Source organism: Symphalangus syndactylus, chromosome 18 (genome assembly GCF_028878055.3).
Source record: "Symphalangus syndactylus isolate Jambi chromosome 18, NHGRI_mSymSyn1-v2.1_pri, whole genome shotgun sequence".
Lineage (NCBI taxonomy): Eukaryota > Metazoa > Chordata > Mammalia > Primates > Hylobatidae > Symphalangus > Symphalangus syndactylus.
This window is the reverse complement of record NC_072440.2, coordinates 67,085,341-67,112,210: the sequence shown is the minus strand read 5'-3', so window position 1 is coordinate 67,112,210 and position 26,870 is coordinate 67,085,341. Positions and strand designations below refer to the sequence as shown.

The following is a 26,870-nucleotide window of genomic DNA, read 5'->3' as shown; positions in this document are numbered from 1 at the left end:
GACGGGGTTTCACCGTGGTCTCGATCTCCTGACCTCATGATCCACCCGCCTCGGCCTCCCAAAGTGCTGGGATTACAGGCGTGAGCCACTGCGCCCGGCCATGCCTACAAGTTTTGTTTTTAACGTGGAGCCACAACTTTTTCCATTAGTAAATTGACAGAATGTAATTATCTTGACAAACCCATCTTACTTTTCTTTTTTTTTTGAGATAGTCTCACTCTGTTGCCCAGCCTGGAGTGCAGTGGTGTGACCTCGGCTCACTGCAACTTTCATTTCCCAGGTTCAAGCAGTTCTCCTGTCTTGGCCTCCCAAGTAGCTGAGATTATAGGCGCCTGCTCCCACGCCTGGCTAATTTTTATTTTTAGTAGAGATGGGGTTTCACCATGTTGGCCAGACTGGTCTCAAACTCCCGACCTCAGGTGATCTGCCTGCCCCAGCCTCCCAAAGTGCTGGGATTACAGGCGTGAGCCACTGTGCCCAGCCCCATCTTAGATACTTTACAAATGATTTGTATGACTGCAAGAATGCAGGTAATCCCTGGTATCTGGGAATAATTAGAAGATGTGAATAAAGATTTTACTATACAAATATGGTAAAGAATATGAACTTAAGTAGCTGAATAACAAGAAAATTTTCTCTGGAGTTCATCCAAAAAGATAGTTTTATACCTCATTTTAGCAGTGACTTAAAGTTATACAGGCATTACCATAAGACTGAATCTTTTAATCTTTATACTGTCACCCACAATACATATAAATTAACCACAAGCCTGCTTTTTCCTGTAACAAACAGCATATCAACAATTAAGGAACACACAAAAGCATCAAGGACCAAATGACTACTAAAGAATTTCCAACTTACTCAGAATACCTTTTTAAAAATCCTTTTATTGTGGCGGGAAAAAGAAGAAAAAAAAAGGAGAAAAGGGTGGGGTTTGTGTCAGATACTTACGCTGACTTTGGGCTGAGAAGGCAAAGTTCCACTTGCCTTCATTGTGCTCACTAGCTTGTTGAACGCAGTCATGTCTCCGTCTTTCTTGAGTTGTCGATTGTTGGTTACAGCACTCAAGGTCTCTTCTAGGTGTTCTGCCATGAAGGGAGTTGAATTCTTCACTTGCTGGTCAACCTTCAAGCCCTTCAGACCTGCTTCTACCTCCTCCACTGAAAGCACAACCCCTGAATGTGCTGAGAAGTTGAGAACGTCCAGGTTAAATCAAGCAAAGAGATATCTGGTAGGAATTCTCTTTGGCTAGTATGACAGATAAGATGAAAATAATTTATTTCAAAATTGAGATGAGACTGTCAGAAAAGACACCAAAAATAAACAAATTAATAACACTTAAAATCAAATCGTGTACTAAGAGATGGCATAAACTAAATCTAAAATGTTTAGATGCTAGAAACTGGGGGACCACAACTATGAGGTGCTATGCTTTGAAACTTGACAAGCTCCTGCTGTGCATCCTGCAGAAGGGTATGAGTCTTCTGGGAGACTTGTTACCTGGGACAAGAATCCCAGATAGCCCAACACTGCCAAGATTGCTACCTGCACTGTGGTCGTTATATCACTAAGTTTTTATGTTGAGGATTTATAGCCTAAGCAAGAACATGGAAGACTGGGACAGATTTGTGAGGAAATGGTAAGTTATGCTCTGGAGGAATACAACATTCGCTGGAGTTTGTTTTCAACATTCACTGGATTATTACAACCAGACCCTAGGTAAGAACATATAGGAAAAGTTCTCATAGGGCTCATGACCCACTGTGAGATTCTCAAAGAGGTGGTATTGTTTGATAAAATGAGTTTTTAAAAAAGAACATTAAACAAAAACCCAATATATATTTGACTTTTTATGAAACAGAGGTATGTTAGACCCAACTGCCTGAAGACTGAACATCTAGACTTTTTCAGATATCTAAAACAGATATTCATTAACACTTACAGCTTTCTTTAAGTTTTTCTTTATTTGCAGAAAGGCTGGAAAGAAGAGGTTTCAAATCCACTTTGGCTTTCTGTAGCATTTCTAAAATATCCACTTTATTTTCAGTATGGTCTTCCAATGGTATAGGAGCAAAGTAATTCCCCGAGTTCTGTCCAGGAGAGAGGATGGCTTGCTCCAGACCTGATATTGCAAATAAACACACTCAAAATTAATCTGTTCCAGTAAAGAAGCATGCCTTCAACAGTATTTTTCTTTCTTTCTGTTTCTTTTTTTTTTTCTTTGATATAGAGTTTCACTCTTTCGCCCAGGCTGGGGTGCAGTGGCGCAATCTTGGCTCACTGCAACCTCCGCCTGCCGGTTTCAAGTGATTCTCCTGCCTCAGCCTCCTGAGTAGCTGGGACTACAGACGCCTGCCACCACGCCCGGCTGATTTTTGTATTTTTAGTAGAGATGGGGGTTTCACTATGTTGGCCAGGCTGGTCTCAAACTCCTAACCTTGTGATCCGCCTGCCTTGGCCTCCCAAAGTGCTGGGATTGCAGGCGTGAGCCACTGCACCTGGCCCCTTCAACAATATTAAAAGGACATAAATTGAAGGCTTTTCAGTTGTCCAGAGACCCTTTGACCCTAATCGACTCCTGACTAATGAAGACAGAATGAACCATATCAGGGGAAAATCCCAGGTTTACCTTTAAGGGCAGAATCTGAAGCCATTTTACCTGCAAGTCTCTCTAGCTCTTCATGTGGTGTTGACCCAAGACTGCTGGATCGGCTTCCTGATCTGCTTGGGTTAGAGAACCACCTACTGAACCGACTGGCAGAGACTGACCCTTCTCCCAAAACATCTTCTATCATCTGAAGAAAAAGACAATAAAAACTAATAGTTTCTAGATGAAAAAGGACAAGAAGATTTAAATCTTATGAAAGGGTCACTTACTTTGAAACTTCCTTTGATGCTTGTGACCTGAAGATAAACACTCTCAGAACCCAGGAATTTGAACATCTTTTTCTTCCTCCATCCTGGGTAATTTCTGAATAACCCAAACTTGAGTATAACCAACTATCTACTTTCCTTTTTTATTTTTTATTATTATTATTAGTTTTTTTTTGAGACGGAGTCTCGCACTGTCGCCCAGGCAGAGTGCAGTGGCACGATCTCGGCTCACTGCAAGCTCCGCCTCCCGGGTTCACACCATTCTCCTGCCTCAGCCTCCTGAGTAGCTGGGACTACAGGCACCCGCCACCATGCCTGGCTAATTTTTTGTATTTTTAGTAGAGATGGGGTTTCACCCTGTTAGCCAGAATGGTCTAGATCTCCTGACCTTGTGATCCGCCCACCTTGGCCTCCCAAAGTGCTGGGATTACAGGCATGAGCCACCACACCCGGCCTACTATTTTTTTTAAGACAGTCTCGCTCTGTTGCCCAGGCTGAAGTGCAGGGGTGCAATCTTGGCTCACTGCAACCTCTGCCTCCCAGGTTCAAGTGATTCTCATGCCTCAAGCTCTCGAGTAGCTGAGACTACAGGCATACGCCACCACGTGCCTGGCTATTTTTAATTTTATTTTTAGTAGAGATGGGTTTTTACCATGTTGGCCAGGCTTGTCTCGAACTCCTGACCTCAAATGATCCACCTGCCTTGGCCTCCCAAAGTGCTGGGATTACAGGCATGAACCACCACGCCTAGCCTACCTTCTAAGAATATAAAGCAAAGCCTCTATGCTACAAAAAGTTTTTCGGGTTTCTATCCTTTGCCTCAGGAGTAAATCAATGTACTACCAAATGTTCTCAGAGAACAGTGTCAATGCCACAGCATTCCACTGACAAGCTGATGAGTGACCTTCAACTAAATATCAAGTATGGGGAACTGATGAAAGAAAACCATTGCTTCAAACTTAGTGGTTTCAAGGTTGTAATGAACATTATGAAATTCAATCTTGAGAGTTTCAGAAGCCAAAGGCTAAAAAAGTAGAGTTCATAAAGACTGTAATTCCAAGTCAAAGTTTAGAAAAAGTATGATTGCGGAAGATGAAATTTCAGCTGATCTCTAATTTCTGTTTGAGATTAATAGAGAGTTTTCAGGTGTTTTCTGTTTCCAAATCCAACCTCCATAGTTTAGATTTCATAAGGGCAATTAAATAACACACTATGAACAATATATTGCTTTGGTAGAAATTATGAAATAGTGCCAATCTTTCTTAAAAACTAGATTTAAGCATTTAAAAAAATTTTCAATTCAAATCATACCATAAATTCAGTCAAATATCCAAATTGATTTTTTGCAGTACTTACCAATATTTAGAAAAGATAAGGTAGAGCAAACATCTATCCAAAAATCAGACATATCCTTGAAAATAAGTCATATACTTTCACTTCAATCCCACTGATAAACAGAAAACATGATTTTTCAAAAACTGGTACATGGATGACAGAATTAGTGACTGTTTTTTTTTTTTTTTTTTTTTTTTTTTTTGAGATGGAGTCTCGCTCTTTCACCCAGGCTGGAGTGCAGTGGCGCGATCTCTGCTCACTGCAGGCTCCGCCCCCCGGGGTTCACGCCATTCTCCCGCCTCAGCCTCCCGCGTAGCTGGGACTACAGGCACCTGCCACCTCGCCCGGCTAATTTTTTGTATTTTTAGTAGAGATGGGGTTTCACCGTGTTAGCCAGGATGGTCTCGATCTCCTGACCTTGTGATCCGCCCGCCTCGGCCTCCCAAAGTGCTGGGATTACAGGCGTGAGCCACCGCGCCCAGCCTAGTGACTGTTTTATTTGAAATCTGGAACCCACAATTTCCAAAGTTAAGCAGTGGAAGCTTAGGTTTATTCTTTGTTCTTATCTGGAAGAATGTTTTCATAATCCATACCCAAACTACGCCACAATATACTTCTTTTGAAGGGATTTTAATTCAAGACCCTAATTATTGTTTCCAGAATTTCTATTTTCAGAGGAATTATCTAGACAATTTCAATCACATTCCACCTGTAGATGCTCATACCTTAAATAATGCTGACTTTCAAGTGCACTAATTATGTATTAAAAGATAAGCATGATACATCACTGTGAAAAATTGGGGAGTGTATCCAAAATATAAGCATCGTAGTGATAAACAGGAATTCTAAAAATAACTTGAAAAAGCCAGGTGCGGTGGCTCACGCCTGTAATCCCAGCACTTTGGGAGGCCAAGGTAGGTGGATCACCTGAGGTCAGGAGTTCAAGACCAGCATGGCCAACTTGGTGAAACCCCATCTCTACTAAAAATACAAAAATTAGCTGGGTGTGGTGGTGGGCAACTGTAATCCCAGCTACTCAGGAGGCTGAGGCAGGAGAATCACTTGAACCCAGGAGGCGGAGGTTGCAGTGAGCCAAGATCGCACCATTGCACTCCAGCCTGAGAGACAGAGCAAGACTTCTTCTCAAAAACAAAAAACAAAAAAAACACAAAAAACTGAAGAACATAATTAAAAATGTTTCAATGTTGAAAAGAGTTTGAAATTTACAAGTAGCAAAAATAATAGCTTTGCATTTTAACTCCTTTTATTTCCTCCATTATGATCATGCTGCATAAGAAAAAAAAGAAGACACAAAGAAAGAACATGAGAAAGCAAAGGAGATTAATACAAAGTATCTGGACATTCTCTAAAGATATTAAAGTAAGTGTTGAAAGTCACTTCCGTATTTTGTCTAGTAACCAATTTTGCTTGTTAGAGAAGCAAAACTTTTATTATAGTTCAAGCATAAGAAGTAGAAACAAGTCGTTTTTTCACATATTTAGTGGAAATACTAATTTCAAGAAACTAAAGCATCTTAAACATGAAAAGGTTAAAACTAAAGTTTATCTAGTCAGTCGTTTTTACCACACAGCAAAACAGGACATTCTATAGCAGGGCCTCCCTCACGTACCTTGCTAGAGGAAGTAAGGACCTGGACCCATATCTCTGCCTTCTTGGTCAGGGTACCTCTGCTACATCATTGTCAACCATCAGCTGATTGAGAAAAGGAGCCTGGGAACTGCAATCTGTGTTTCAGCTGCCCTTATTAGAGTAGATTTTTAATACCGTTTTTAAGGTAACCTATATGGCTATTAGTCTGATCCTTCAAGCTAGGTCATTTAGACAAGTCACATCCTTGGATTCATAATATCCTGCTAATCAAACAGATTCCGTGGAATATTTTTGCTCTTTTACAGTTACTTGGTTGTACTGATCAATGCTTTTTATTACTTTCCATTTTTACAGTAATTTTTATATTTCATATTTGTTTCACTAGTTTCTGTTTGGATTTCTAATGAATTCATTTAAGGTTATACATTTTCTTCTGCACATACTTTTCTGATCACCAAGGTCTTTCTATGTCATCTTCCTGTTAATCACTCTAAAACATTCAGTATTTCCAATTTGATTTCATTCAATATAGTTACGCGTCTATCATGTGTCATGCACTGTAGTAAGAATACCATATTTAAAAAAACATTTTTACTTATTTAAATTTGCACATATTCCAAATGTTTAGTTTGTATACATTTTTCTGGCTTTTAATTTGTCAATTTCTAAGTGAATATAGTCCACAAATACATGTGTATGTGCGTGTGTATTTTTGATCCTTGTGTTTCCTCGGTTTGAAAGTAAGCTCTACGAGGATGGGAACTTTATTTTGTTTACTACCATAGCCTTAGTTCCTAGAACACTGTCCAGAGGTTAGAATTACTCAATAATTTGTTTTGAGACAGGGTCTTGTTCTGTCGCCCAGGCTGGAGTACAGTGGTGTGATCATTGCTTGCTGTAGCGTCAAACACCTGGGCTCAGCCTCCTGAATAGCTAGGACTACAGGCGCACGCCACCACACCCAGCTAATTTTTATTTATTTATTTTTTTGTAGCAGGGTCTCACAAGCTAGTCTCAAACTCCTGGCCTCAAGTGATCCTCCTGCCTCAGCCTTTGATAAATATTTCTAAATAAAACGAACCAATGCGTTATTTGAGATTTCCTCTGTAGCCTAGTAATTTGGTTAAGTTATATAAAAGATAGTGTATTCTCACTTTTGTTATAAAGTTCTGTTTATATTTATTAACACCCAACATTTGTAGAGCTTACTAAGCATACAATACTGGCCTTTTTTTTTTTTTTTTTTTTTTTTTGAGACGGAGTCTCACTCTGTTACCCAGGCTGGAGTGCAGTGATGTGATCTTGGCTCACTGCAAGCTCCGCCTCCCGGGTTCACACCATTCTCTTGCCTCAGCCTCCTAAGTAGCTGGGACTACAGGCGCCTGTCACCACACCAGGCTAATTTTTTCGTATTTTTAGTAGAGACAGGGTTTCACCGTGTTAGCCAGGATGGTCTCGATCTCCTGACCTCGTGATCTGCCCACGATCAGCTCCCAAAGTGCTGGGATTACAGGCATGAACCACTGCGCCTGGCCTCCAATACTGTCTTAAGCACTTTACATACTTGTCAATTGATATTCATATACTTTACAGCCTTTCTTATTTTTCCCAATTGACTTGTAATTTTCTGAGTACTTTGTATTAGAGTTCAGTTGGTTATATAACACAGAGCACTTGTTTTTATTGACCTCAGTTTTGCTTTTTAGTGGATTATAGAATATATAATTTAACAGCACCTCCATGGAAAACATGGAGACAGACAGAGTTAATGGCTTAGTTCTGACTGCTTAGCATTAACCACGTTTTGGTTCAGGATAAGGGCCAGAGGACAAAACAGTGCTCAGTTGCTATTCCTACCTTTATGCTCAGAGGTCGTATATTTGGGGGAGTTCAGAGCAGAAACTCATTACTGGAACTGTATCAATCAGAAGGCAGTTTTCACCAATTATTGGCTATGTGACTTTGGGCAAGTTATCTAAATTCTATGCCTGTTTCCTCATCTGTAAATGGAAATAGTAATCTAATTTATAAGGGATTTGTGAAGATTAGATAACTTTATATAAAGCCTGCAACAATCAGCACTATATGCATGTTACCTGTTATTAAAAGTTTAGGTTTAGGCCAGGCGCAGTGGCTTATGCCTGTAATCCCAGCACTTTGGGAGGCTGAGGCGGGCAGATCACTGGAGGTCAAGAGTTCGAGACCAGCCTGGGCAACACGGTAAAACCCTGTCTCTACTAAAAATACAAAAGTTAGCTGGGCATGGTGGTGTGCGTCTGTAATCCCAGCTACTCAGGAGGCTGAGGCACAAGAATCGCTTTAACCCGGGAGGTAGAGCTTGTAGTGAGTCGAGATCACATCACTGCACTCCAGCCTGGGTGACAGAGTGAGACTGTCTCAAAACAAACAAAAAAAGATTTCCATCTCTCTTCTAAGAGAATGAAAAAAGAAAAAGTTACTAAACAGTTGATGTGGAAAAAAAATACTATGCCCTCAGAAGTTAAGAATTTGAAAGGGCCACTCAGTTTTTACATCAACTAAATTAAGCTTGCATCTGGATACAATCCAAAGGACTGGCTAGGAGACTATAGGTGAGGCACCTGGCTAGGAGACTTACAATTAAAATTGCTGCTGGAACTTTAGGAACAAAACCACACAAAGAGTTGCCAACATTGATTTGGAGCCACATTCCATATGCTCCAGCAGTGCTACAGACAAGTGTGGACCATGCTGATCTATATTGAGATAATAAGTGAGAATAAATGCTTAGAAACTGGTCAGCACGGTGGCTCACACCTGTAGTCCCAGCACTCTGGTAGGCCGAGATGGGTATATTACTTAAGGTCAGGAGTTTGAGACCAGCCTGGCCAACATGGTGAAACCTCATCTCTACTAAAAATACCAAACTTAGCCAGGTGTGGTGGTGGCGCCTGTAATCCCAGCTACCCGGGAGGCTGAGACGGGAGAATCACTTGAGCCCAGGAGGTGGAGGTTGCAGTGAGCCAAGATTGTGCCACTGCACTGCAGTCTGGGCGACAGAGTGAGACTTTTTCTCAAAAAAAAAAAAAACAAAAAAAAACAAAACAAAACCGGGTGCTGTGGCTCACGCCTGTAATCCTAGCACTTTGGGAGGCCAGGGCAGGTGGATTGCCTGAACTCAGGAGTTTGAGACCAGCCTGGGCAACACGGTGAAACCCCATCTCTACTAAAATACAAAAAATTAGCCGGGCATGGCAGCGTGTACCCTAGTCCCAGTTACTTGGGAGGCTGAGATAGGAGAATTGCTTGAACCTGCGAGGCAGAGGTTGCAGTGAGCCAAGATCGCACCACTGTACTCCAGCCTACGTGACAGAGCAAGACTCCGTCTCCAAAAAAGAAAAGAAACTTTTATACCAATTTGGTATTGCCATTTGTACTTTATACTAAAATACTGTTCTTCAATGGAATGGAAATAAAGCCTGGCACCTCATCACAGAAAAATTTAAGAAGACTGCCTAAGAACACATCTGTGGCCCTGTACCTATCAGTACTACGCAGTGCCTGCTCACTTATTCCTCGTGGCAATCTTATGGGTGTAGGAGAGCAGGCAATGACAACGGAGACAGGCCAATGTTGCCTGCTCTGCTGTGCTCAGCTTTGTCTGCTCATACAATAATCAAATAAGGATAAGGAGTAGATACTAATTCATAAATGCTGATGGGGCAGGAGCAAGGGTGGGTAGCAAAAGATTTAGGGAGAGCTTACTACTATTTTTAAAGTCCAGAAAGACTGGACCTCAAGAGTTTAACAGCAATACTGAAAATATTACAAGTTCCTTTTCATTAAAGGATTTTGGAACCATCACATCGAAAAAGTATCGTCTAACCAGGCAGCCTCCCCCAAGGAATGTAGATCAGTGTGACAACAATTGTCAGTTATAAAAAGCCACCTTCACAGTAAGTCTACAACAAACTACAACAAACAACTAAAAGGAGACAATGTAAACATCTAAAGAATTTGTAGGCCGTGTGTGGTGGCTCACGCCTGTAATCCCAGCACTTTGGGAGGCCAAGACAGGAGGATCACAAGGTCAGGAGTTCAAGACCTGCCCGACCAACATAGTGAAACCCCATCTCTACTAAAAATACAAAAGTTAGCCGGGCATGGTGGCACACACCTGTGATCCCAACTACTCGGGAGGCTTAGGCAGGAGAATCGCTTGAACCCAGGAGACAGAGGTTGCAATGAGCCAAGATTGCGCCACTGCACTTCAGCCTGGGTGACAGAGTAAGATTCTGACTCAAAAAAAAAAAAGAATTTTTAGTCCAACACCACCAGCTTAAAAAAGAGTTAACTGGTACAAAAATCTCGTATTATCCGTTAAGCCTCTCAAAACAAAGCCAACAAAAATTTAAATATGTAAGAATAAAAGCCAAAAACCCCAAAAGCATCTAGCAAAACAACACTTTCAAAAAGATGTCTTAAATACTCAGGTGAAATTTAACCACACATTTTTAAGTGTGCTGCTACACTCACCGAAGCCAAGCATGGCACCTTATCAAGGTTAAAGAACTCATTAAAGTCAAAGTCTCCTGGGGACTGCTCAGGCAAGACGGCATCCCTTGGCACTTCCTGATCAGCCGCAGGCTCCTGTGCAAGGATGACCTCCACTTCATCCTCTTCCGCCACTCCTCCATTGCACTCTACTATACCTGAAAGCAAAACCAGGACAAAAACCATCTGATAAGTAAACCACTCCAGTGTCCCTCTGTGGCTTCAGCCATCAATACATGGCCACACATGACTTAAAAAGCAGACTTCTTGTGCAGGTACTGTACTTGCAAGAATGAAACAGTCCCCCTTCTACAGGAGGCAGAAGAGGAAAAAAGGCTTAATAAAGCCAGAACACCAACAGGATGGGGGGAAGATTATGATTCCCTGAGAACTTCATATTTTCCATAGTGGAGGGGGTTCTTTTTTTTTTTTTTTGAGATGGGGTCTTGCTCTGTTGCACAGGCTGGAGAGTAGTGGCACGATCACAGCTCACTGTAGTCTCTACCTCCTGGGCTCAGGTGATCCTCCTGCCTTAGCCTCCAGAGTATCTGGGACCACAGGTGCACACCACCATCACCATGCCTGGATAATTTTTTAATTTTTTTTTTTTTGAGACGGAGTCTTGCTGTGTCCCCCAGGCTGGAGTGCAGTGGCACGATCTTGGCTCACTGCAAGCTCCGCCTCCTGGGTTCACACCATTCTCCTGCCTCAGCCTCCCGAGTAGCTGGGACTACAGGCGCCCGCCAACACGCCCGGCTAATTTTTTGTATTTTTAGTAGAGACGGGGTTTCACCGTGTTAGCCAGGATGGTCTCGATCTCCTGACCTCATGATCCGACCAACTTGGCCTCCCAAAGTGCTGGGATTACAGGCTTGAGCCACCGCGCCCGGCCAATTTTTAAATTTTTTGTAGAGACTGAGTCTCACTAAATTGCACAGCCTGGACTTAAACTCCTGACCTCAAGTGATCCTCCTGCCTCGGCCTCCCAAAGTGCTAGGATTACAGTAGAGTGAGCCACTGTGTCCAGCATCATGCCTAGTTCTTTTTCTAGTGATAATTTTTTTTTTTTTTTTTTTAAGGATAGTCTTTTCAAGTCTCTTACTGCTTAAAAATGGAACCAAATTAATTTAGCTCTCCTTCTGACCATGCACCTGTAGCACCAGTTTCAGTCAGGGCTCAGCAACCTAAGGTATTTATGAGAAACCTGGCATGAGGGCAATTTTCACTTGCCTACAGGTTGGTTGTTGTAGCTCATCCTTCAAGGCGAAATTCAAATGTGACCTTCTCTGGGAAGCTTGCCCCGCCTACCCATTTTTGCCCTACCCAGTAAAATTAATTGCTACCTTCTCTATAATCCTTGTGTCATCTCTGAGTACTTATCACACCGTATAATAGTAACTCTCTCTGAGAGTAGGGAACCTGGTCCAACCAGCTTTGTCTTACTCTGTAGTGCCAGGTATACTCTATAATGTTCAGTTGTTTTTAGGATAGGGAGATAAAGTGAAACTGCCAGATGCTAACATTTAAGGCATCTGACATCTTAGTTTTTAATGTTTTTATTTATTTTAAATACATAGCAAGGGCAACCTAGAGACATTCTGTAGTTATCTAATGGGATAAACCAAGACCCCTGGATTCTACTCCAGGCTCTGCCATGAAATCCATCCCTTCTCTCCAGGTCTCAATCTCTCTCTGCATCTGTAAAATAAGGAGGTGCCACTACCACTCTATCTTACTCCTGGCTCCTGCACTTGATACAAGAATGGTTGAAATTCAGATCTCACCTCACTTAAGAAAAACATAATTTTTTCTCACCAGAAACCTGATCTTTATTGTTAAAGTGGTGCTTTATTGGGTGCTGCTTTAATTAAGAATGAGACAAAGACATATCTCAAAGCCAATTTAATAGCACAGTCTTCCAAGTTACCTGTCAATTTCTTACATTATCCTAGGGAAGAGTGTGTGATAGCACAAAGATAATGGTAATATGTACTATATTTTCAAGACTACAAAAGAAGATGAGTATTTTGATTCTCCATTTCCTTCTTCTTTTAAAGAAATGTCATCAGCTTATTTCTGCTTATATTTTTCTTCATCAAAATGTTAAGGTGGCATTGATATTTCTCATATTTATTAAAATAGCTTTCCCAGACCAGGCGCAGTGGTTCACGCCTATAATCCCAGCACTTTGGGAGGCTGAGGCAGGCGGAGTATGAGGTCAGGAGATCGAGACCATCCTGGCTAACACGGTGAAACCCCACCTCTACTAAAAATACAAAAAATTAGCTGGGTGTGGTGGCGCACACCTGTAATCTCAGCCACTCAGGAGGCTGAGGCAGGAGAATCACTTGAACCTGGGAGGCAGAGGTTGCAGTGAGCTGAGATCAGGCCACTGCACTCTAGCCTTGGCGACAGAGCAAGACTCCGTCTCAAAAAAAAAAAAAAATTAATTAATAAAAATAGAGGACTGGTGCAGTGGCTCACACCTGTAATCCCAGCACTTTGGGAGACCAAGGCGGGTGGATCACAAAGTCAGGAGATCGAGACCATCCTGGCTGACACAGTGAAACCCCGTCTCTACTAAAAATACGAAAACAGCCAGGCGTGGTGGCGGGTGCCCGTAGTCCCAGCTACTCGGGAGGCTGAGGCAGGAGAATGGTGTGAACCTAGGAGGCGGAGCTTGCAGTGAGCTGAGATCGTGCCACTGCGCTCCAGCCTGGGCAACAAAGCAAGACTCCGTCTCAAAAAAAAAAAAAGCTTTCCCCTTTTGTTGCGTCGTATCTGTCAAAAGGCTTTCAACTAAGCCTGAAAGCTTGAAGCAAGTAGAATTTACTGAGTGCCTTCTTGGAGACTGAGTTCTGATGGGTATATGTGTTCTTCAATACTCAAGGTAACCCTTAAGTTATGATAGGCATTGTTCTTCACTTTACAAAGAAACAGGCCCAGTTGTCAAAATTTTGTCAAAAATTATCCTTTTCTAAGCAGGAGCCCCAGTACTTTAACCCAGGTTAGTCCTCACCTGTCTCTTCAGTGCCTCCTTCCCAAGACCATCAGCCTGGGACTGGCCACCTTAGAGCGAGGTCACTGCCCTAAAAAATGATTGGCTGCAGACCAGTGGGCTCCCACTCTGCAGCAGGTACTTCTCATACATTAGCTCTGGCTCCTTCAGTTTAGCAAGGGAGATATCTGACCCCATCTTACAGCTGAGGAAACTAGGTTTTTTTTTTTTTTTTTTTTTTGGAGACAGAGTCTCAACTCTGTCTCCCAGGCTGGAGTGCAGTGGCACAATCTCGCTGCAACCTCTGTCTCCTGGATTCAAGCAATTCTTCTGCCTCAGCCTTTCCAGTAGCTGGGAGTACAGGCATGCGCCACCACACCCAGTTAATTTTTGTATTTTCAATATAGACAGGGTTTCACCATGTTGGCCAGGCTGGTCTCAAACTCCTGACCTCAAATGATCCACCCGCCTTGGCCTCCCAAAGTGCTGGGATTACAGGCGTGAGCCACCGTACTCATCCTGAAACTAAGTTTGAGAGAAGGCAAATCACAAACAACTGACCTGGGAAGGCCTAATACCATGATGAAGAAGGTAGGCTCTGATGCCCAGAAGCATCTTGCTTTACTCTTGACTTCACTACTTATTTCCATGGTGACTACCTTAAGTGTCCTTAAGTTACTTAAGCCCTCTGAGCCTCCATTTGCTCATCTATGAAATGAGCATAAAAAAGTACCTACACTGCACAAGGTCATTAGGAGACGAAGGATTACACAGACAAAATACACTCACCACTGTGTTTAGGACATAATTGCTCAATAAATGAGACCTTTCATTTTTCTACCATGTTTCTTATTTCTGGGGAACTCTTTCATGTACACAGTCCTCCTACAGGATAACTTCAGACTTTTCTGTTTAGTGTGGCAGGCAGAACAAGTTAGGGAAACAGTACAATCTACACTTACTGAATCCTCACTTAAGCAGTTTCAGGGGCTGGGCATGGTGGCTCACACCTATGATCCCAGCACTTTGGGATGCCGAGGGGGGTGGATCACCTGAGGTCAGGAGTTCCAGACCAGCCTGGGCAACACGGTGAAACCCCATCTCTACTAAAAATTGAAAAAAATTACCCAGGCGTCATGGCGGGCACCTGTAATCCCAGCTACTCGGGAGGCTGAGGCAGGGAAGAATCGCTTGAACCAAGGAGATGGAGGCTGCAGTGAGCTGAGATGGTGCTACTGCACTCCAACCCGGGCAACAGAGTGAGACTCTGTCTCAAAAAAAAAAAAAAAAAAAAGTTTCAAAACCAGGATGCATCATGAAAAACTTGCCATTTCCTATACATCTGGTGCCCATTCCTAAGTGTACAATTAGCCAATGATAATCACATCTCTATTTTATTTTTGAGACAGTCTTGCTCTGTCACCCAGGCTGGAGTGCAGTGGTGTGATAGCTCACTGCAACCTCCGCTTCCCAGGTTCAAGCAATTCTTGTGCCTCAGCCTCCCAAATAGCTGGGACTACAGGCACCAGCCACCACACTCCACTAATTTTTGAATTTTTGTGGAGATGGGATGGGGTTTCACCATGTTGGCCAGGCTGGTCTCGAACTCCTGACCTCAGGTGATCTGCCCGCCTCGGCCTCCCAAAGTGTTGGGATTACAGGTGTGAGCCACCACACCCGGCCTACATCTCATTTTAAAACATCGAACTTCCCTCCCAAAGTTTGAACTGACCTTCCTTCACAGAGGCTGTCCGTCGCCTTGTTCTTTTTCTCCCTTTGTGATCTTCTTCTAGTATCTTATCATCAAAGCCAGTCAGTTCGATGGTTTCAGACTGACTTGTGGGTCCAGCAGAGAACCACTCTGGTTCTTCTTCTGTATAAGAATCATTTCTTCTGCGCTCACCAAAGACACGCTTACTATCTCCAAACTCTCTCTGGAAAAGTACATAAAGCAAGATTAAAAAATTTCTAGTCAAGGCATTTCTACTTCAGTCAGGGCCTTTGTTGTAATGTTCAATAGTGAAAGGAAGATACAATGCTGTATAGCTGAGGCCCATCACCATCCCCACCCCTTCCTCCCTGACTGGTTTAAGAACAGGCTGTTCATGCCTGTTCTCAAAGTAACCTGGTATAAATGAAGTGAATGTCAAGTCCCCAAGCACATGAACTACCGAAGAATCTAGAAGACAAACCCAGGTCGGGTCCAGTGGCTCACGCCTGTAATCCCAGCAGTTTGGGAGGCCGAGGCAGGCGGATCACCTAAGGTTGGGAGTTTGAGACCAGCCTGACTAACATGGAGAAACCCCATCTCTACTAAAAATATAAAAAGTTAGCCGGGTGTGGTGGTGCATGCCTGTAATCTCAGATACTCAGGGGGCTGAGGCAGCGGTGAGCCGAGATCGCGCCATTGCACTCCAGCCTGGGCAACAAGAGCGAAACTCCATCTCAATTAAAAAAAAAAAAAAAAAAAAAAAGACAAACCCTGAAACGCTTGTCCTTGAAGTCCCTCTCTCGGTCTCTGTCTCTCAAGTCCCGCAGGTCCTTATCACTAAGACGGTGATCCTTCTCAAAGGTCCGGGCAGAGATTATCCTCCCACTGCCAATCCTACGTCCACCAAGCAGACGAAGCCCATCACTATCTTTCTCTAATGGACTTCCTGAGCGCCGGGAGCTAACAGCAGCTGTCACATGGCAGCCCCCTCCAAAGCTCCGTCTCTGAGGGCTGAGAACAACATCTAAGTCATCTTCTTTCACACGCTCTCTTGGATCTGGAAGGACGTGGGAAAGAGAAAGTTAAACAAACCAACAAGGGTGTTTTCTTCTTTTTTTAGATAGTATGTCCATGACTGATGGGAGGAAGGGGATGGTTGGAAGACAGTCACCACTAAAATTGGGCTTATCAGCAGATTCAGGGTAACATGTACATTATGTATTTAAATAAGGCTGAGACATTGGCCTTTCTCTTTGCAGCAATAGAAGTACGTCACAATAAGTGATTTTCCGTGATTAGTCTCTGCAGTGCCTTTATTTTGACCAAATCCTTATCTAAGAATTATTAGCAAACGTTTTGTCAACTAATAAACTACAGAAGGTGTATTTGAAAAAATAACTGCTTAAAAAGTTAAAGTGTCTCTTCAACAAAATGGTGTTGAATGGTTAGATATCCACAGACAAAGAAATGAACTTAAATCTATATTTGGGGCCGGGCATGGTGGCTCACGCCTATAATCCGTACTTTGGGAGGTCAAGGCAGGTGGATCACGAGGTTAGGAGTTCAAGACCAGCCTGGCCAAGATGGCGAAACCCCGTCTCTACTAAAACTACAAAAATTAGCCAGGCATTGTGGCAGGTGCCTGTAATCCCAGTTACTTGGGAGGCTGAGGCAGGAGAATCGCTTGAACCTGGAGGCAGAGGTTGCAGTGAGCAGAGTTCACCCCGCTACACTCTAGCCTGGGCGAAAGAGTGAGATTCAGTCTCAAAAAAAAAAAAAAAATTTATATATATATATATATATATGTATGTATTTAGTACCAGATATATACAAAAATTAATTCAAAATGGATCACAGATCTAAATGTAAAACCTAAAACTAAAAATTTCTAGAACAAAATATAGGAGGAAATCCTTGTGGCACTGGGTTAGGCCAAGTTTTCTTAGGCATGACACCAAAAGCATGATCCATTTAAAAAACACTGATAGACTGGGCTTGATCAAAATTTAAAACTTCTACTCTTTGAAAGACACTGTTTAGAGAATGCAAAGACAAGCCACAGACTGGGACAAAATATTTCAAAGCATTTTTCTGATAAAGGACTTACATTCAGAACACATAAAATCTCTTAATAAAAAAATCAACCCAGTGGCTCATGCCGGTAATCCCAGCACTTTGGGAGGCTGAGGTAGGTGGATCACCTGAGGTTAGGAGTTCGAGACTAGCCTGACCAACATGGTGAAACCTCTTCTCTACTAAAAATACAAAATTAGCCAGGCGTGGTGGCAGGCGCCTGTAATCCCAGGTACTTGGGAGGCTGAGGCAGGAGAATCGCTTAAACCTGGGAAGTGGAGGTTGCAGTGAGCCGAGACTGCGCCACTGTGCTGTAGCCTGGGCACCAAGAGCCAGACTCCGTCTCAAAAAAAAGAAAAAACCAACCCAATTGAAAAACAGACAAATGGTTTGAACAGACACTTCACCAAAGAGGTTATGTGGAAGGCAAATAAGCATATGAAAAGATACTCAACATAATTAGTCATTAGGGAAATGCAAATTAAACCATGTGATACCACTACACGCCTATTAGAATGGCTAAAATTTAAATGACTGACCATTCCAAGTGCAGACGAGGATGTTGGAGCAAGTGGAACTCTCATACACCACTGGTGGAAACGTAAAATGGTACAACTACTTTGGAAAACAGTTTGGCAATTTCCCAGAAGGTTAAACATACATCTACTATACAATCCAGCCATTTTAATCCTAGGTTTTTACCCAAGAGAAAAGAAAGCTTATGTCCAGAGACTTGTACATGAATGTTCATTGCAGCTTTGGTTATTTAACAGTCAAAAACTGGAAACAACCCAAATGTACATCAACAGATAAATGGATCAACTGCTAAATCTATACAATGGAATACTATTAAGCAATGAAAATAAACTAGACACTCAACAACGTGGACGAGTCTTAACTATTCTTAGTGAAAAAAGCTACACAAGGAGTACATACTATAGTAACTCCATTTATATAAAATTCTAGGAAATGTAAACTAATCTACAGGAACAGAAAGCAGATACACAAAGCAGATCAGGCCGGACACTATGGCTCACACCTGTAATCCCAACACTTTGGGAGGCCGAGACAGGTGGATCACCTGAGGTTGGGAGTTCAACACCAGCCTGGCCAACATAGTGAAACCTTGTCTCTACTAAAAATACAAAAATTAGGGCCAGGCACGGTGACTCATGCCTATAATCCCAGCACTTTGGGAGGCTGAGGTGGGTGGATCACTTGAGGTCAGGAGTTTGAGACCAGCCTGGCCAACATGGTGAAACCCTGTCTCTACTAAAAATACAAAAATTAGCCGGGCATGGTGGCGCACGCCTATAATCCCAGCTACTTGGGAGGCTGAGGTGCGAGAATCGCTTGAACCTGGGAGGCAGAGGTTGCAGTGAGCCAAGATCGCGCCACTGCACTCCAGCCTGGGTGACAGAGCAAGACTCTGTCTCAGTGGTGGAAAAAAAAAAATTAGCTGGACGTGGTGGAACGTGTATGTGTAATCCCAGCTACTCAGGAAGCTGAGGCAAGACAATCGCTTTAACCTGGGAGGCAGAGGTTGCAGTAAGCAGAGATTATGCCACTGTACTCCAGCCTGGGCGACAGAGGGAGACTCTGTCTCAAAAAAAAAAAAAAAAGCAAATCAGTGCTTGCTTGGGAAGGGGGAAGTGTTGTGGGGGGGCAGCTAAAGGGAGGGACACATAGGAATACTAGGGAACTTTTAGGGGTGATAAAAATGCTTATGTTGATTTTGGTAATCGTTTCACAGGTATATACACATGTCAAGACATCAAATGGTATACCTTTTGTGCAGGCTATATGTAAATTCTATCTCAATAAATTTATTGGTGTAGGAAGAACAAACATGTCACCACACAAAAAATGTCTTCCTAGAAAAATCAGGAAACTGAAGATTAGTCCGAGTGAGAAAAATCTGCTTTAATTCTGTTATCACAAACAGCTCCTAGAATGTTCTGTTGTGTACTTTTACAGAATTTCTGTGCAGTCTCAGTTTTTTCCAAACACAGGATACAATATGGAGAGTTTTCTATGAGTCAGTACGTCATGAACATTATTTGCCAATAAACACATCTGCAATATGGTTTTACAGGACAATGCAATGTAACATTCCTATATATGGATATACTGAAGTTTACACGACCCATTTCTACTGTTGGATATTTAGGTTCCTTCTCAGTTTTCATCATTTTAATAAAGTCTCTGCATATCTTTAATGATTCTGCTAGAATAAATTCTTTGAGAGACATTACTGTGCTGAGTGTACTGACAGACTGTGTAGAAGGGTCTTATAGCTTAAACTAGAGCTGGGCTACCTTTTTCGTTTAGTCCCAAATTTTTATGATGGGTCGTCCTCTCATCTCAAAAAAAGTTCTTGCAACAAGTTCCTTGACTGCTTTTATATTACCTTGTCTCCATTTCACCCTTAAACAACATTTCTAAAGGGGTAAACTTTAAACTAGGAAAGTTGGAAGATCAGACTTTAGTCTCAAACCGTATCCAAGCCTTGTATTCAGATCAGTCCATTATGAATTAAGAATTGCCAGAACTAGGCCGGGCGCAGTGGCTCATGCCTGTAATCCCAGCACTTTGGGAGGCCGAGGTGGGTGGATCACGAGGTTAGGAGTTCAAGACCAGCTTGGCCAAGATGGTGAAACCCTATCTCTACTAAAAATATAAAAAGTAGCCGGGCATGGTGGCAGGCACCTATAATCCCAGCTACTTGGGTGGCTAAGGCAGAGAATTGCTTGAACCCAGGAGGCAGAGGTTGCAGACTAGGCAACAGAGCAAGACTCCGTCTCAAAAAAAAAAAAAAAGAATTGCCAGAACTAATTTATACCTGAGGACTGGTCTCACATATGAAAGAAAGCATAATGAGATTTCCAGCACAGCTTTATGCTACCCACCACATCTAACTCAGTTATCCATGCCAATGAAAGATAATCAGTACTTTTAATTCAGAAGCACACAGCCTAACAGTCTTCGTATATAGCTGTGACAAAGTAGACTATGACTTTACCCTGCTGATTAGGAAAAATCCAACCGATAAATCAGTTTCCTGATAATGACATTTCCCCTCAAAGCATAAAATTCTCAGATCTAAGAATAAAACCAGCAGCCAAAAGCATGTCCCCAAAATCACTAACCCCACTTCTGAGTGACTGTGTGCTCACCTACTATCCTGCGCACCAGGGAAGGCCGGTCTGCATCCAACTCTTTCTTCAGACTTTCCACTGGTGAGCTCCGCCCTGAAGCTGGGTAGAGAGAGGCATGCCACTTCTCAGGGTCCCAGACACCATCACTACAGGTCAAAAAATACAACTGTTAGCACTTGCGCCCATGAACCATATAGGCAGTCTGATTTCTAAACCTCCTCAGCTAATAAGTTATGGAAACCCATTTCTCTTTTTTTGAGACAGGGTCTCGCTCTGTCGCCCAGGATGGAGCGCAGTGGCGTGATCTCAGCTCACTGCACCCTCTGCTTCCCAGGTTCAAGTGATTCTTCTGCCTCAGCCTCACCAGTAGCTGGGATTACAAGTGCCCACCACCACATCTTGCTAACTTTTGTATTTTTAGTAGAGACGGGGTTTCACCAGTTGGCCAGGCCAGGTCTCTAACTCCTAACCTCAAGTAATCTGCCTGCCTTGGCTTCCCAAAGTGCTGGGATTACAGATGTGAGCCACTACGCCCAGCCAGAAACCCATTTCTAACATAAAGCTTCGTGACTGCCTGCAGAATTGTTACCTCTTTTAATATGAAAACAAAAACATCTATTAATTCAGTAATACTTTGTTGTTGATCACACAACACCAACAGTCACTTGAAAACTAATGGTCTGTACACAATTGAAACATTCAGACCATATACCTTGGCGTGCACATGGATTACAATAACTACGCCTGTACTATACAAAGAAGATGTTCCATAAATATTAACTGTTGTTTACTGAAGATTAATACAAAGAAGAAAAAAAAGTCCCTTAACTCTCTCACCAGAAGTAGCACCTGGATCATTTGATGTGTATTTTTCCAGAATTTCTATGCACGGTCTTAGTTTTTCCATAAGCAGGGCAAACAGCTCTTACGACCTAAAATGTGTAGTTTAGGTTTTATTTTATTCTCTGTGTAATGATGGGGTGGTGGGTAGTATTGTGCACACAGCAGAAGCTCTGGAGCCCAAAATCTGGGCTTTAATTCTAGTTTTGCCACCACTACTGGGAATATCCTGGACAAGTTACTGAGGTGCATCTTCTGCAGAAAGAACTTCCCAACCCCTAGATTAGACCAGGCCATGCTATACACTAGCAACGTACTTCACACTTGTCCTTTGCAGCCTGTGATGTTTGCAATGATAAATTTTTACAAGTATTTGATTATATCCTTCCATAGACCAATGCCCCATGAAGCCACGGAATATTTTATAGAACCTGGCACAGTATTTATCACATAGCAGGTACCGATGAACATTTATTTAATAAGTGAGTTAGCTTTTCAGTCTCAAACTCCTCACAATAAAATATATACTACCTACCTTCTAGGGTAGTGGTGAGGATTATCTAGCGTTTAAGAGCCCAACAAATTTTAGTTCTCAGAGAGGTGAAACAAAACGAGAAGCTCTCTCCTCTTTCTTATTTTTATCACCAGGCACAATGTCTCTGCTTCAGAAATAAAAGCTGTTTGTCTGCCCAGGATAACTTTGTTTTTATTTTTTTCAGACAGGGTCTCAGAGTTCTGTCACCCAGGCTGGAATGCAGTGGCATGATTATACCTCACTGCAGCCTGAAACTTCTAGGCTCAGGTGATCCTCCCACCTCAGCCTCCTGAGTAGTTATGACTACAGTCACGTGCCACCATGCCCAGATAATTTTTAAAAATATATTTTGTAGGCCAGACGCAGTGGCTCATGCCTGCTAATCCCAGCACTTTGGGAGGCTGAGGTGGGTGGATCACCTGAGGTCAGGAGTTCGAGACCAGCCTGGCCAACATAGTGAAACTCCATCTCTACTAAAACTACAAAAATTAGCCAGGCATGGTGGTAGGTGCCTGTAATCCCAACTACTCAGGAGGCTGAGGCAGGAGAATCGCTTGAACCCGGGAGGCAGAGGTTGTGGTGAGCCAAGATCGCGCCATTGCACTTCAGCCTAGGCAACAAGAGCGAAACTCCATCTCAAAAAAAAAAAAAAGAAAAAAGAAAAAAGAAAAATCCTAACTAATTGGAATAGCCATTATTCAAGTATCACCTTCATCAGGGAATGTGGTTGAGGCATCCAGGTTTTTTTGTTGTTGTTGTTTTGTTTTTTTGAGATGGAGTCTTGCTCTGTCGCCCAGGCTGGAGTGCAATGGCGCAGTCTAGGATCAATGCAACCTCCACCTCCTGGGCTCAAACGATTCTCCTGCTTCAGCCTCCTAAGTAGCTGGGACTACAGGCATGTGCCACTATACCCAGCTAATTTTTGTATTTTTAGTAGAGATGGGGTTTCGCCATGTTGGCCAGGCCGGTCTCAAACCCCTGACCTTGTGATCCGCCCGCCCTGGCCTCCCAAAGTGCTGGGATTACAAGTGTGATCTGCCGCGCCTGGCCCATCATCTCTTAAATATCATGGTAGATGGTTTTTATTAGTATTAGCCCACATTTTTTTAAACATATAAAGCATCATATTAATGTTCAATTTCCTGGTTAAATAGGACTTTTTTTTTTTTTTTGAGATAGGATCTCTGTTGCTCAGGCTGGAGTGCAGTGACACAATCATAATTCACTGCATCCTCAAGCTCCTGGGCTCAAGCAAACCTCCTGCTTTGGCCTCCTGAGTAGTTGGGACTATAGGCACTATAGTACTATAGGTACCATAAATACAAAAACGTTAGCTGTGCATGGTGGCGGGTGCCTGTAATCCCAGCTACTCGGGAGGCTGAGGCAGGAGAATTGCTTGAACCTGGGAGGTGGAGGTTGCAGTGAGCCCAGATCGCGCCAATGCACTCCAGCCTGGGCAAAAAGAGTGAGACTCTGTCTTTAAAAAAAGAAAAAGAAAAAAGAAATGACTAAGGTGGCCATAAGTAGTACAATATAGGATTATTGTAGGAGATTTTCAGACCATTTTCAGCTATAGTCTTCCCAAACCAAAGCCTTCTTCTTCTGAGGGAAACTAGGATGCAATAAAGCTAATCTGAATGGGTGAATAGTTTTTTGTGGGAATGCAAAAAAAGAACTAAGAGCCCCCCTGAGCAGCATACCTAAGGCAGGTACCCTCAAATTACATCGCAAAAAACCACTGGTAGAGGACAAGACCCTGGTGAGGACTCCTGGGTTCAAGTCTTTTTTTTTTTTTTTTGAGATGAAATCTCGCAGTTGCCCAGGCTGGAGTGCAGTGGTGCGATCTTAGCTCACTGCAGGCTCCGCCTCCCGAGTTCATGCCATTCTCCTGCCTCAGCCTCCCCAGTAGCTGGGACTACAGGTGCACGCCACCACGCCCGGCTAATTTTTTGTATTTTTAGTAGAGATTGGGTTTCACCATGTTAGCCAGGATGGTCTCGATCTCCTGACCTCGTGATCTGCCCGCCTCGGCCTCCCAAAGTGCTGAGATTACAGGCGTGAGCCACCGCACCCAGTCGGGTTCAAGTCTTGATTATGCGTTCTGACTATGTGACTCTGACCAGGTCATTTTTTAATTTTAGTTTCATTCCTAGGTAATTGAAACCCATCTTATTACCTCTCGAAATCCCTCTTTCACTCATAATTCTACCAGAAAACTTCAAAACAATACAATTCTTAATTTACCAAGTTTGGTGTAACAAAAAGTTATTGACTAGAAGTAGTTAAGGACTAGAATGACACACATACCTGTCATATTTTTCAGAAAGGCACGAAGGCCTCTGTTTGGAATGGGGAAGTTCTTTTATATCCAAGAGTTCTTCCTAAAAAGAGAAATCAAATAGTCATTTTGAATTACATTTCTTAGGCCACACACTTTAAACTTCTTTCTGTTCTGAATAATTCTAAGTGTCCATCTTAAACACTTCACACAATTCTTATTTACATCTTGCCTTATTTCAGAAAGGACTGGAGTACATCAAGGTTCTCACAAGCTCAAGGAGAATAATCTAGTAACTTAAAAGTGATCAGTTTCTGGCTAAAACATTCTCATAATTGCTATTGAATAACATTGTTATATTCCATAACACTGAATGCTCATCAAGGCAAGGAAACTTTAGTTTTAGATAAAACCTCTGCCTAATCTTACCAATTTTCAATGCATTAGATGCCAATTTACAAGGGGATTTTTTTTTCTTTTTTTTTTGGAGATAGAGTCTCACTCTGTAGCCCAGGATGAAGTGCAGTGGCACAATCTTGGCCCACTACAACCTCCGCCTCCTAGGTTCAAGCAATTCTCTTGCCTCAGCCTCCCAAGTGGCTGGGATTACAGGCAATGCCACCATGCCTGGCTAATTTTTGTATTTTTAGTAGAGACGGGGTTTTGCCATGTTGGCCAGGCTGGTCTCAAACCCCTGACCTCAGGTGATCTGCCCGCCTTGGCCTCCCAAAGTGCTGGGATTAGAGGTGTGAGCAACCGGGCCCGGGGGGGGGGGCGATAGTTTTTTTTAAATGTAATGTTGCAAGACTGAAAAAACACAAAAAAATCCATATACTATGTACCTATTAACATTTCTCCCTATTTATCATTTACTTTTTTTTTTGCAGAATTTTAAAAAATTGATACAGATATTGGTATACATTTATGGGGTATATATGATGTTTTATTACATGTATAAACTGTGTAATGATCAAGTCAGGATATCTGGGGTGTCCATTACCTCAAGTATTTATCCTTCCTATGTTTTGGAGACATTTAAAGTCCTCTCTTCTAGCTATTTTGAAATATACAATACACTTGTTAACTACAGCCACTCTGCTCTGCTATCAAACATTAGAACTTACTCCTTCTTCAACTGCATGTTTGTACCCATATAACAAACCTCTTTGTATTCTGCCATCCCACCCACACACCTTTCCCAGACTCTGGTATCTATCATTCTACTCTCTATCTCCACAAAGCCAAGTTTTTTGGCTTCCACATATGAGTGAGCTTTTTTTTTTTTTTTTTTTGACTAACTTGAGAGTAAATTGCCTAAGTCATGATGCCTTACTCCTAAATACTGCAGTGCCTATTTCCTAAGAATGAAGATATTCTTTTACAGCCTGTTATCCAGCTCCACGAGAGAACTTAGCCCTATAGAAAATGACCTGAGTGACTATTTTCCCATTCTCTCAAGGATGCACTTAGCTGGTATGCATAGGAGAGAGGCTAATCCCTCACATATAACAGATGCCTCGGGGCATGAAGACTTACTTCTGCAGACCCAAGTTGAGATGAACTGCCAGTTTTTTTTTTATAACTACAGCTATCCATAATACTTTTTTCTAATCTACCTTCCCAATTCCAGTTTTGTAAATTGGCCCAGTAATGTCCTTTATATTTATCTTCCCCTCCAACACAGGGTCCAGTCTAGAATCAGATATTTCATTGTTGTATCTCTTTGGTCTCCCTTAATCTAGAACATTTCTACAACTTTTGTCTCTTATGATAGTGACATTTCTAGAGAATATAGTCCCTTTCTGTAAAAGAACATTATTCATTTTGGGTTGGTCTGATGTTTTCTCATGATTAGACTGAGCCTAAATATCCATGGGGCAGAATACTAACTGAAGAGGTGTTGTGTCCTTCACAGACCATCACTTCTGGATGCCCAAGATGCTCATTTGTCCTTTATCTATGGTGCTAATTTTGATTATTTGGTCAAGGTATTCTCTAGTTTCTCTACTATGTAGTTACTGCTTTCCCATTTGCATTTAGCATGCAATCTGTGGGGAGACACTTTAAAATCATCCAAATATCTTGGTCTCCAGTTTTCCACTAAAGTTAGCATCCATTAATGATTCTTGACCAAACCACTCTTCATTTTGCCACTTTAGCCCTCTCTCCATATTTACCAGCCAGCACTTGGCATCATACTGTAAAGGCAAGTCCTCCTTTCCCGTTTATATACCTATGTATTACTGGTATGGACTCACAGACTCCTACTTTTTCCTTTTTTTTTTTTTTTTTTTTTTTTTTTTTTGAGACAGAGTCTTGCTCTGTCGCCCAGGCTACAGTGCACTGGCGCAATCTTGGCTCACTGCAACCCCTGCCTTCTGGGTTGAAGCAATTCTTCCACCTCAGCCTCCCGAGTAGCTGGGACTACAGGCATGCACCACCACGCCTGGCTAATTTTTTTTTGTACTTTTAGTAGAGACACAGTTTCACCACGTTGGCCAGACTGCTCTGGAACTCCTGACCTCAAGTGATCTGCCTGTCTCAGCCTCCCAAAGTGCTGGGATTACAGGCGTGAGCCACCGTGCCCGGCTGACTCCTGGTTTTTCTGTTGGTCTGTAACTCATTCATGTCCTGAATTATGTAGTGCTCAAACTGTCCCAGATTTTGCCAGTGGGTGCCTCTTCAAACTGGCCTATGTGTCTTTTTCAACATGCCATCTTTTTTTTATTTTTTTAAAGACTGTCATACATTCTAGCTTATCTTGTATTCATCCTGTCCCAGCCCTGGAATCAGCTATTTCTGAGAAATCCTAGTTTCTTTAAGTGAGGAACTGCATAAAACACCAGGGTCTGGGTACTGGATATCCTCATTGCTTGAAGGCCCTTTCAGTAGATCTAGGAAATATACACACTTACATATACACA

At 42.5% G+C, this 26,870-nt stretch overlaps 1 protein-coding gene across 7 annotated transcripts in view; it reads right to left on the bottom strand.

The window, feature by feature from the left end:
* Window positions 1-26,870, bottom strand: part of EIF4ENIF1 (eukaryotic translation initiation factor 4E nuclear import factor 1) — a 58,699-nt gene that overhangs the window by 14,255 nt on the left and 17,574 nt on the right. For 5 of the 7 annotated variants that reach the window (XM_055251610.2, XM_055251612.2, XM_063623542.1 and 2 more), the window contains exons 3-10: window positions 23,976-24,049; window positions 20,312-20,439; window positions 15,833-16,119; window positions 15,084-15,285; window positions 10,336-10,511; window positions 2,660-2,795; window positions 1,943-2,122; window positions 952-1,184 (exon numbers count right to left, since the gene is read on the bottom strand). In XM_055251610.2, the coding sequence (XP_055107585.2) occupies window positions 952-1,184; window positions 1,943-2,122; window positions 2,660-2,795; window positions 10,336-10,511; window positions 15,084-15,285; window positions 15,833-16,119; window positions 20,312-20,439; window positions 23,976-24,049 (1,416 nt within the window). The remainder of the gene's footprint in view (window positions 1-951; window positions 1,185-1,942; window positions 2,123-2,659; window positions 2,796-10,335; window positions 10,512-15,083; window positions 15,286-15,832; window positions 16,120-20,311; window positions 20,440-23,975; window positions 24,050-26,870) is intronic. The other 2 variants (XM_063623540.1, XM_063623541.1) reach the window with 1 other exon arrangement.